This window comes from Lepidochelys kempii, chromosome 1 (assembly GCF_965140285.1).
Source record: "Lepidochelys kempii isolate rLepKem1 chromosome 1, rLepKem1.hap1, whole genome shotgun sequence".
NCBI classification, from domain to species: Eukaryota; Metazoa; Chordata; order Testudines; family Cheloniidae; genus Lepidochelys; species Lepidochelys kempii.
In genome coordinates, this window is record NC_136380.1 from 140,007,009 (window position 1) to 140,019,838 (window position 12,830).

At 38.5% G+C, this 12,830-nt stretch overlaps 1 protein-coding gene across 3 annotated transcripts in view; it reads left to right on the forward strand.

Moving 5' to 3' along the window:
- The window catches only part of CDKL5 (cyclin dependent kinase like 5), a 215,503-nt gene that overhangs the window by 83,550 nt on the left and 119,123 nt on the right, over positions 1 to 12,830 (forward strand). For all 3 annotated transcript variants that reach the window (XM_073356542.2, XM_073356532.2, XM_073356562.2), the window contains 2 exons: positions 2,979 to 3,206; positions 4,141 to 4,175. In XM_073356542.2, the coding sequence (XP_073212643.1) occupies positions 3,143 to 3,206; positions 4,141 to 4,175 (99 nt within the window). In that variant the 5' untranslated portion in view covers positions 2,979 to 3,142. The remainder of the gene's footprint in view (positions 1 to 2,978; positions 3,207 to 4,140; positions 4,176 to 12,830) is intronic.

Consider the following 12,830-nt stretch of genomic DNA (forward strand, 5'->3'; position numbering starts at 1 on the left):
AGCTACAGCTGAAGCTGTGTCTGTATGGCCCCACAGTTTGGACTACGGGGGTGTGAATAGCAGTGTGCTGAAACTCCTGTGTGGAAGCTGTGAGCACAAACTACAAGGTTCTTAGTTTGCGTTGATATAATTTTTTTCAAACAGAACTACATTAATGCAAACTAGAAACCGTTTACTTTGCACCTGGGAAGTTCACATGGGGGAAGTTACAGCGCAGCACTTCAGCGTGCACTGCTATTCACACCCCCTGGAGTCCAAACTGTGGAGTAGTGTAGACAGAGCTTTAGACTGTTCTGAAGCTGAAACTAGTGCAGCAAGTGGTAGTACACTTATTAGTGCAGTTTCACATCAGGAGCACAGTTGCACCTGTGGTGTGTGATCTTTGCTCATGGCCAGTATGTTTTCAGGTGGAATTTGAGGTACAGTATTAGTTTTAACTTACAATGTCACAATGTACAAATTATTATTGGTTGTAATAGTAACTATTGATATGCAGGTTGACTGGTAACTTGCTAACTAAAAAACCCCTCAAACCCTAAAACAGCCTTTCCAGATGTTACACATCCAGGGGTACTCATGTAATTAGCAAATCAACTTACTGTGCCACTCTGGTTTTTATGAAAGGTGATGGTAAATGGGAGATGTGTTGAAAGACTGATTTGGGGAAGGAAGCTCATACTAATTTTTTAAAAGTGACCTTAGCAATGACTCTTGCAAATCTAGCCTTTATCCCCAGTAAAATATGGAACAAATATTTGAAGGACCAATCAAGAAAAATCAGTGAAAGCACTGAACCATGAATAGTAGGCAGCACGGCTTTGAGGAACAGGTATTGCCAGACTTGAATTGCTGTTTTTTTTATAGAATTTCAGAATTAGTGGATGAAGGGAAATTTGTACATATCTTTAGAGTTCTTAAAGCGTTAGATATAGAGTCTCATGAGAGATTATTTTTCACTAATTCGTAATGGCGGCAATATTATCATGTACTTTTAAAACTGGATGAAGAACAAGAGCCATTAAGAGGGTAATTAGGAACACTAAAGTACAAAGTTTTGTGACTAGATTGTTAGTTATCACAGGGATTGCTGTTAGTCTTGTTTAATATCTTCATTCATGAAATTGTTGGCTGATACTAATAGAAAGTTGAAAATACTATTTTCTGAATTGATCCTCTTTCTGGCAAATTATTTTTTTCTTGTGTATGGAATGCAGCTTTTTTTAGACTTTTCTCATTTATTCTCGAGCATTGTTGGTGTTTTCAGCATCAATCTGGCAGTAGTCTAATTACTAATACACAATCTGCACATAAAACACTAAGATTTGTTTATGTTCAAATGCTACAATAGGGTGGACAAAGCACAGCCCATTTTAGGCTGTAGTGCAGGGGTTAACAGATTAGATAACTTTCCGTGGCTTCTTTAATTGTTTTGTTACTGTTACCTTAGAGATTGAAGGAGCTGCAAAGGGGGAGAGAGAGACAAAACGCACACACATTCGGGTGGGAGGGGGAGAATGTGGAAGGAAAAGACTAAGGGCACAGGTTGGGAATGGAAAGATATGCCATCTCTTTAACAGAGACTCAGGTAAAGAAAATGGTTTCTCCTGCCCAACTAAAATAACTATGAAAATATTTCAGTAATGAAGGAATAACTTTTTAAGCTATTTTCCCGTAGCTGTTTAATTTAGGAAAGCCTTTCTTATCTCCATATTATAATCACTTTGAGAGAGGAAATTTGATTCTAAGATACTGTATTTGATCATCTTTTCTTATGTAGCTTTTGGTTTCTGTACAAACAAGTTTGTCTTCCAGGTCTTTTGACAAGGCCAGCATTGTTGTGTTTTTGCCGTCTCTCATACCTCTCCTCTTCGTTCTGTTTGGCTCACAGCAGCACTCTCAACAGCATCCATTGGCAACACTAAAATAGTGATGCAGCTTTGTTTGTTTTTGTGCAGAATCCAGCAGAGTTAGGTCATCGATCTTTGTGCCATGTGTTGGTTTAATGATATGGATTCATTCCCACCCTGCAGGCTAGTTCCTCATGAGTAGTCCCATTCCTAGGGCACTGAGATGTGAAAAACTGTTCCCCTTTACAGTGAATCCATTGGTGGTTTATTTTTCTCTTTACATTTTAAAATAAATAAATGGTGTATGTATTGATGATGATACTATATACAGTGGCAAAATAAATCTTGGTACACTTATCATTCTACTAAAACTATAGGTGACAAATTTTGCCTGGAGTAAAAACTTGCTTTGTGTTCTTCTCATTTTTTTTATAATTATTACATTTATTGTCTGAAATTATACAACTTTGCTACAAATAGAACTTTGAAAGGGTGCGTATTGTACAGTACTAAGTATATTTAATTTGTTTGAAACTTCTTATATAATAAAAAGTGTTTTTCAGCATATTCTTTTTAAACAGGCTCCTAATAGAGTTAATCATGAAAAGTGTCAGAAATATTTCCAGGTGTAATAAAAGATAGAAAAAGAGGTACTAGCATAGTAAGGATTCTTCGAATGAAGATTTTCTATCGTGGGAGTGAGGGAAGAATAAACTGGTTAATCACAATCCATTTTTCTGTAGCTAGCTGTCAACATAAATGGAAGAGAAAACACTAGTATTTATAGGAGTGTGTTCAACTACCCACTGTGGTAGATCACTGCATTTTTTCTCTTCTACCAGCAGGAAGCATTTCTTATGTAAGCTTTTTTCTTATTTTCAATGATGTCCTGTATATGGGATTACAAAACCAGCTGTGCCATATATCAGATATGTAGTCCCCTTTGCTGGCTTCCTTTACATATGCTGCAGAGCTCTATTGACCATAAAGCCCAGAAAGGGGGTGAGGCAATTTTCTTTATCAAATACCACAGTGCTGATAGTAAATATTGTGAATATATGCCATTGTTTTTCTTTGTGTGCTGTAAAGCAAGATCTGCTGATGCTAATTTTACCATTCATTTCTTTCCAGGAAGCTGTTTAATGCCTAGAAACTAGGACAAGTATGTAAGAAGTCCAGTCAATCAATGTGGATTTCTCCTATCAAAAGTCTTCAGTTTTGCCTACCACAGACCCTTTAGACACTCTTCTCTGTGCCATGCTCTGTGGCTCTCATCACAAGAGGAATTTGTCTTCATGAAGATTCTTAACATTGGTAATGTGATGAATAAATTTGAGATCCTTGGGGTTGTAGGTGAAGGTAAGTCAGTTCTTCTTAATGAAATATGAATTAGAATTAACAGAATTCAGAGGCTATTTATATATTATTCTATAATTAAACAGAAAAAATAATACCTGTTCCCGTTAGATGAAATTCTGCAAAATGTTATTTCTCAAGATGACTTCAATGTTGGGGGTCATTTGTTCTTAAAATTAAATCATTGTTATCCAGGCCACAAACAATTTTATTTCTCAGATTTCTGCAACAATTTCTATGCTTAACTATGGACATTACGGAGCTAGACAAAATTATTATTTGCATATATAAGTCAACGTATTAAGTAATAAAACTGTCTAATTTTTAAGTTGTCAGGATGTCCAAAAAAAATGGAAAAAACTATCTTACCATTACAAATCCAACTGAACCCTGATGTGTCAGGGTGTGAAAAATCCATACCTTGACCTAAGTCTCTGAGTAGACAGGCAGAGCAGCTGCTGCTTCTCAAGGAGTTGGATTACCTGTACCAATGGGAGAATGCCACTTCAGCTTTGCCGCTATAGCATTTTAAGTGTAAATAAGTCCTGAGAGATGCCCTAAAAGTAAAGGAAAATGTAGAGGTACCAGAATGTACATGAAATCACGATTTTTTTTTTTAAAAGCAAGTCTATTAGTTGGCTGTCTACACTACTGACACTATAGGAAGATACAGTTATTCCAGATTTTCTTGCACATGCATATTTCTAAAAATAAGGACTTCACAGAAGAATTTTGAAATCATATACTTACAAGCAGCTTCATTTTTAAATTTTACGACACAAAAATGCAACAAAGCATTTTAGATACAAGTGTAAGAAAATAGTATTAGGAACAATGCATCTATAATGCATATTAGGCAGCTGTGAAATGTAGTGTATTTGCTTCCTTTTCCCACAGCATAGTAATTAATCTGTCTGTTTTTTCCTTTGTGTTTCAGGAGCCTATGGGGTTGTACTTAAATGCAGACACAAGGTAAATAGAGTGCTTTAAATGGTACATAGATGTTGGTCCATGGATTAAAGCAAGAATGAAATTTTAAACATGGAGAGAGACCTGGGTAGTTAATGTATATTAGTACGTTTGCTGCCTTGTTTAGGGCAGACTTTGGCCTGCAATCAGTTGTTCAAGGTCCTGATTTGACTATATTGATACAGGAAACAGCTGCATCTAGGGTGCGATATAATCAAAAAGACAGAGCTTAATTTTATAAATTCTAACACAATGATTATTGAACAGAAATTCAGAGAACATATTAAGTGTTACTAGTCTGGTCATGCTTCAGTTGTAGTCCTGGGAATTAAAATTGAGAGTTGGATAAAAGAAAAATATTGTCGAATGATTCAAAACATACTAGTAGAGACTATTGTTGTGTAATTAATCATATCTTGCTAATATGATGATCTGGTCGTTTCTGTAATGTGGCAACAAATTGTTCAGGACTGATACATGGAATTTCTATGGCTGCTGTTTGATAATCTAACTTCAATGAAAGAATATTCACTTTAATCTGGCAAAGGACAAATGAAGAACAGAAAAAAAGTTTCGAAAATGCGAATGGAGTTTGAAATTAATTCAGTGCGCCTGAAACAAAACGAATCATTTAATGTATCTGGGAATATGTAATGGGGTTGCTCATTCCTTACCTTAGTTGCTGTGCTTTTGGACATGATATACTATATTTGAGGATTGCCAAAAAATATAACTGAGGCCCATGTAAATTGGGTTTCTTGTATAAATTCCAATTTTGCTATCTGGTTAGCATGCCTGTGCTCGCACGCGCACACACACACACACGTGTGTGTGTGTGTGTGTATATATATATATATATATATATATATATATATGCGCTTTCATGGGATCAGTGCAAAGGGAATGAAGAGTGGCGCTGATGTGAAGGAAGGGAAGGATCAAGACTGACAAAAAGAAGGAACTTGTCCAAGAAGTAAATACCTCATTCTCCCTTCCAACTGTGCAGTTAAGATGCCAAAATGTCTAGTGCAGATTATTTACACTCTCACTTTTTTCTTTTGTGTTCTTATTGTTTTGTCCCTCTTGCCTTTACTTGAAAAGCTATTTTTAAAAAACATATTGTAGAACATGTAATGCCTACCTCCTAAATCTAGTTTCAGATGTTTAAGTTCAACTTGGCATACTTAGTTTAGAGTTACAACACCTTAAGGATTATACAAAATTGCCATTTATAGATTGACTATCTTGACTATGTATTATAAAATTAGTAGGCCTGACAAGTGGTTAAAAAAAGTAATCACGATTAATCATGCGATTAATCACACTGTTAATAATAGAATACCATTTATTTAAATATTTTTGGATGTTTTCTATATTTTCTAATATATTGATTTCAATTACAACAGAGAATACAAAGTGTACAGTGCTTATATTTATTTTTGATTACAAGTATTTGCACTGTAAAAACCCAAAAGAAATAGTATTTTTCAATTCACCTAATACAAGTACTGTAGTGCAGTCTCTTTATCATGAAAGTTGAGCTTACAAATGTAGAACTATGTACAAAAAAACCTTCTATCAAAAATAAAACAGTAACATTTTAGAGCCTGCAAGTCCACCCAGTCTTACTTCTTGTTCAGCCAGTCATTCAGACAAACAAGTTTATATTTGCAGGAGGTAACACTGCCTGCTTCTTGTTTACAATGTCACTTCAAAGTGAGAACAGGTGTTCTCATGGCACTGTTATAGCCGGTGTCACAAGATATTTACGTGCCAGATGCACTAAAGATTCATATGTCGCTTCAACCACCATTCCCAAGGACATGTGTCCATGCTGATGGTGGGTCCTGCTTGATGACAATCCAAAGCAGTGTGGACTGACACATGTTCATTTTCATCATCTGAGTCAGATGCCACCAGCAGAAGGTTGGTTTTCTTTTTTGGTGGTTCCGGTTCTCTAATTTCCGCATTGGAGTGTTGCTCTTTTAAGACTTCTGAAAGTATGCTCCACACCTTATCCCTCTCAGATTTTGGAAGGCACTTCAGATTCTTAAACCTTGGGTCGGGTGAAGCTATCTTTAGAAATCTCACATTGGTACCCTCTTTGCGTTTTGTGAAATCTGCAGTCAGAGTGTTCTTAAAATGAACAACATGTGCTGAGTCGTCATCCCAGACTTCTATAACATGAAGCATATGGCAGAATGTGGGTAAAACAGAGACCTATAGTTCTCCTCCAAGAAGTTCAGTTGCTAATTTAATTAACGTGGTTTTTTTTTTTAATGAACGTAATCAGCATGGAAGCATGTCCTCTGGAACGGCTACCGAAGTAGGAAGGAGCATACAAATGTTTAGCATATCTGGCACGTAAATACCTTGCAGTGCTGGCTACAAAAGTCCCATGCAAATGCCTGTTCTCACTTTCTGGTGACATTGTAAATAAGAAGTGGGCAGCATTATCTCCCATAAATGTAAACATTAAAAATTAGGAATAAAAATGTTTTTAAAAGTTTCTGATAGTACAAAAAGATATTCATACAAAATATCTAATTTTTAAGAAGAGTTCTTTGAAAGGCAAAAATTCTGCTGTAAAACAGTTAAGTTCTTGGAACATCTCTTCCATGATTATCTAAGCTGGGTATATTTCTCCCATTTTGCAGCTCCAAATATGACTACACATTACTACTACTACTGCTACTACCAATGGGTAAGATTGAGGTACTGTGCAATGGTATGCTGCTCTTCAGTTTCTGCACAGTTGAAACTTTTTCCTATGGCTGCAAAGAGAACTGTAAATCAAATACATGGTCATTTTGAATTGAGTCTATAGGTGGCCTGCAATTAGCTTTAAGGGGCACGAAGTGCTGCCAAACGATAACATTGGTGAGGGCTGCCACGTAAAAAAAAAAAATCCATTTGCAAGCAAAAAAAAAAAAAAAGCATACAATTGTGCACTTTGAGGTGTACAAGTAAACAAACACTGAAGTACTGAGTTTATATGCCAATTCCATATTTATTCCAGGAAATGGAGATTTAAACACTAAATAGCTAGTTTTCATGTACCATTGCCTGATTCATACACAAATACCATAATTTTGTGAAGAATGTGAATGTACGCATTCTTGCATACAGAAGTGGGTTTGTCTTTTAAAATGTGGCCCTGCCATACACGTCAACATTTTTACTACTTCACTGCTGATTAGTTTGATTTAAAACGTTTATTTTTATGAGTGAGTGAAATTTGGAGTTCTGAGTGGAGAGCTAGTTCAAATCCTTGTATAACACTTTACATACTAGGCCTCCTCACCTTATGTGGTTGGAATAGAAATTGCTCATCTAAAATGAATGGCGTTTCAGCTTTTTTTAAAGTCTATACGTCATGTAGGCCAGTTCAATGAGAGGCAAGTCAGGCATGTGTGTTGGCTGTGACAAAAAGTTGCCATTATTCCGTGGTTATCACAGCCTTTCAATTCACTGATAGATGTGACATGCTGCATTACTTATCTCATATTTTAAATAAATAATTTTCATTTTTCTTCTGTATAGCTCAAAAATACAATGGGCAGATTTAGTGCTTATGAAAATGGAGGACGGATGATAGTGGCCTGACCCAGGTTTAATGCTGGTAGGGGCTCTGTAAGCTTCCCAACACACTGTGCTGCTGCAACTCAGTCCTGATCAGCAACATCCATACTATTCCAGTAAAGGAGTCTCTTGGACATAGACTGGAAATCGTACCAAATTGTCAGAAGTTTACCTTCCTCCCCAGTAATGATCCCTCAGGAAATGCAGTTTTCCTTTCTTTCCTGGAAGTAATAATTTGTTCCTGAGAATCAGAATGCAGGAATTTAACTACTCATCTTTAGAGACAGAGTGGTGTAAAATGCAATGGTCCTGATTCTCCGCTGATGTAAATTTTATATCAGAGGATCTGGCCCCATAATTGCAAAGTTATCAAAAGATATAGTGACTTACTATTAGTAAACTTCAAATCTGTTGTAGTGAATTGTGTGTGTGTGTGTTTATATGCTTAGACAAGGCGAGAATGGGGTATACAATAAAAACCTTATTTTTGACACCTACCTATTCTGTTCTAAGGGAGTATCATCATGAAGGCAAAAGTAAACCCCAGAATGAGTAATATTTCTTCATTCTAGAAATGCTAACCAACAGCGCAATGTATCTGTTGTTGCTAATAGACATTTATTAGGATATTTTATTTCTTTGTTCAGCTTTCCCAACAAAGTTAAAACAATGTTTAGGTGCCTATGCAACCTTAATTTGGCCCACTTGTGCACAATTATTATAGTAGTCTTAGTTTCATGATCCCTTAATATCTTTTCCCTACAGGACACCTGTCTGCCTTAATAGTCAGCTATTCGTTATTGTGGTGGTGTTCTTGTTCAGTATGTTTGGTGTATGGCCCCATGCCTTATTTACTGTACATGAGTCAAACCTTGTTCTGATTGGAGAATTATTAATGTCCTCATTGGCTTTTCTCTGGCACTCTAGTATGAGTGCTTCACAAATAATGAATTTATTTTTACAAAACCCCTGTGAGGTAAGGGGATGGTATCTCCATTTTATAGATGGGGAATGGAGGCACAGAGATTAGTCAAAAGCATCCACTACCTTTTAGGGACCGATTTGAAATGCCTGTTTTTCTAGAGTACTTAGCACTTCATATGTCAAAGCATAGCTTCCTTTGACTTCAGTTACAGCTGTGAGAGCTCAGCACTTTTTCAAATCAGATCCCAGGATCTCAGATCATGTAACCAGAAAATGAAAAATGCAGCTAGTGACCACCTATGGAAAGTTTGGTTTACTTGACTTGCCAGTTCACATAGAAAAATCTGTGGCAAAGGCAGGGATCAGATCAAATTCTCAAGGGCAGCCATCAACTGCCTGAACCATGAGAGTTTCCTTTCCCTTCCTTCAGTCTTGTTTCCACACACCTTCCAACTTCTGCCCCAAATGAATTAGGGTTCCTATAGAGAACAGTTTTTTTCACTACACAAGATTGATTCATCCTAGAGCAGTTCCATTCTGTGGACTGAAGGAGGCAGGGTCCTGTGAAAAAACAGTATGTGATCATGTAATTAAAGACTGTATCATAATGCATAAAAACAAGGGAGCCAAACTGAGATTGCACAAGCAGCTGTAATTATGGCATTTTTCTACCTTTGAGTGCTAGCGTTTGCAACCTTTAATGTTCTCTTAATGTAGCATTGTGTGAAATTTTCTAGGTTTAAAAAAAAAAAATCTAAAAAAAAATCCCTGAAATTCCATTATGTGGGATCATGATGACACCCACATGGTTCATTAGCAGCGTTGGAACATTTTAGATCCACTGCATAGACCTCTGCCACTTGAGGAACTGACAGCATCATCATCTCTGTGGACTAGCACGGGTTGGGGAAATAAGACATACATTTTGTTGGTATGCTTCACAGATATTTGTAGACAATAGAGGAATGATGATACTCAGTACTCTTGGGTTCCATTCCAGGCTCTGGAGGGGGAGTGTGCTTCAGTGGACATGCTTTTCTTTCCTATCCACATCTTCTCCTTGCCTTCTGAGTTGTCTTTTTGCCCAACAAAACCTAGCCCAGTACTCCTCATTTGATCAGTGTCTCCCCCACTTCTCTCCAAGGATTCCTAGTCTCCCACCCTAGGTTTCTCATCCAGTCTCTATTTTACTGTATCTGGCTCCTTGTTCCAGTCTCTTTGTGCCAGTTCTGTTCTTGCACCCCAGCTCATTGACAAAATCTTTCCTTCTCCTCCTCCCCACTCTCTCTTAGTTTCTTAGTCCCAGTTTCCTGCTCCAGCCAGTTCCAGTTCCCTCCTCCCTCAACATCTTGTCCAATCTGTGTCCCCCTCTTCTTGCCAAATCAGTTATAACCTGTCCTTCCTCTTCCTCTTGGGCTCCCTGTCTTTTTGCCTGGCTAGTTCCAGTTGAACCCCCACTTCAAGTCCCATCTGACTCCTTGTCCCAGTCTATTCCTTTCTCTCCCCCCTCTGTCCAGTTTGTCCCCACTGCATTCAGATCACCCCTGCTCCTGTGCTGCCTGTGTGTCAGCAGGAGGGAGCAGGGCCCAAACCACACCCATGCACAGCAATTACAGGGAAAGTCCTGCTTCACCCCTGTAGCCCATGACTGGAGGGATCATCCCTTCACAATATCCTCAGTACTGGGAGCTGAGAGGCTCAGCGAGGATGGAATCTTTGGAGATTTTAGCTGTTAAAATCTAAAATCTCAACTGAACTCCAAATTTGGCAGACTTTTACAGGGAAGGCAAAAGTTACATCATTGACAAAAAGGTCATCCACTGCCAAACACCAAGGTATGGGTGCATGAGAGCATTTCAAAGAAAGTCTCAAGATTGTTTTTAACATAGGAAAAAATACATTGTTTTGCCAGACTCCGTTTATGGAAATGGTTGAACCATTAAAAGGCTACAGTTTCCCCCCAAGGGGAAAAAAATACACACATACACCAAAAACACCTGACACAGACATCCAGCATGGAAAATTTCAGTCCAAATGGTTGATGTTTGGGAAAGTTTAATAATCAATTGAATACAGTGTCTTTATAATGGGAAGTGTCAGGCAGCCTTAATAGGCTTTGCTTTTAACCAATTATCTATAATAATACAGTGTACTGTAAACCAAGGGTTCTCAACCTTTTTCTTTTCATTACCTCCCCCCCCCCAAAATGCTATAAAAACTCCATGGCACTCCTGTGCCACAATAACTGGTTTTCTGTATATTAAAGCCAAGGCTGCCGTTAAAGGGTAGCAAGCAGGACAATTGCCCAGGGCCCCATGAAGCTGAGTCACTCGAGCTTCTGCTTCAGCCCTGTGCAGTGGGACTTTGGCTTTCTGCCCTGTGCCCCAGCAAGTCTAGCACTGGTCCTGCTTGGTGGACCCCCCTGAAACCTGCTCGCGGCCCCCAGGTGGCCCCAGAGCCCTGATTGAGAACCACTGCTGTTAACTGAAGCAGTGAAAAAAGAATCTGTCAAATAGATCGTAGGCCAACCTTGAAGTTTAAAACATTCTGCACACCATACAGTTAAACATGCTCCACCTTATGATTTGAGACATTTTATGTAATTTTGGGGATAGAGGCATTCACTTTAACAAAGTAGACCCGTGATTGTTATGTTATAAGCTTATAACTGGATACAATTTATGGAAATAAACCAGAGTAGACAGCCACACTTCTCTCTCCAAATGTGGCAAATATACTCTTACAATCTGACGTGTCAGCCAGCTACAGACAGAGGAATTCCAGACAGGAGATGTACTGCCAAAGTCAAATATCTCTCATTAATGAAAGACCTGAATAAACAGATGGATTTTACTTCCATGTGGAGTAATGTTCGAACTAGAATGTCTTTCTGGATTTGAACTGAGTGAGCCAATGAGATTAATCAGAGAATGTATGACAGCAGAATGAGTGCGTACAAGGAAAGAACTTTCTTATATCCAATCATACCTGACTTTATCAAGATCTAGAAATCTAGATTTTCCAAAGGTAAGTATATTTCAATAGATCTCCCACTCTTGTCATTTCTCTAGCTGTGTTTTTGGGACCAGAATGACGAGTTGTGCCAGTATTCACCAGAGGATCACACATTTTGTTGCATCTGTAGGGCAAGCTGGCAGGTGGTTGGAGGGGCAAAAACACAGTCTCTGTCCCTGAACCTATAGCAGTTTTAAAGGATACTGCCACTAAATCCAAATTTTAGTATTAAGTAATCTAAAATACTCCCCTTCATCTCTGTTCCATCATTTTCATATTAACAACTTCCTTTTGATGCTAGCCATTTGGTGGTGCAGGCAGGAGCCTTTTGAGCAGCAGCGCTGTCACATCATCGGTAACTCTGCCAGTCATCACTCCCTCCCTTCAGTAACCCTAACCTTAAACCTAAACACTGCTGCATGCCTTGGTCAGCTCTCACTTTGACTGTGCCCCCTTGGTGCTGGAGCGTATGTGCCCGTAGCACCAAATGGGCACTGTTGAGCTGAGCTAAAAACAGTTGTCTGGGCAAAGATCAGTCCTCTTGCCTGAGCCAGGTATAGTGTGGAGGAGTCATAACTTACAGCTCCAGCCTCACTCCTACTGAGCCAGTAGAATTCCTGAACTGAAGCAGCTCCCACTGTTCCGGTCCTCAACCTCTGTACCACACCCCCAACTCTTGCAAAACACCCCAGTTCTGACTTGCAGCATTCTTTAGTGTCTCCAACCAATGGGACGGATGTATCCAAATGAACTGAAGGGTTGGAGGGAAGACTGGCTGAGTAGGCTTTAACGTCATCATGCTCCTCTGCCTGCAGAACCAAATGAGTGCTATTTAGAATTGTCCAATCACCAAAATTAATAGGGTTTTTCCCGACTGAAGACTAGAAGACTCCCCAAAACTTTGGAAATGACCTTTTGCAGACTGCATCTGATATCTTATGACAAAGTGAGAAATGCGACCAAGTTGAGTGTTACCTGTTGTGTTTGGCAAAAAAACAGCAAGCAGAATGTACATTCATCCAGATTAGCAGCTAAAATGTTTCTTGACAGAATTAGCAGGGTAGCTTTAAGGCCCAAGCGACAATGTTCCAGGATGACAAACTGATTTACAGGAATATGTTTAGCTGTTTTATTCTT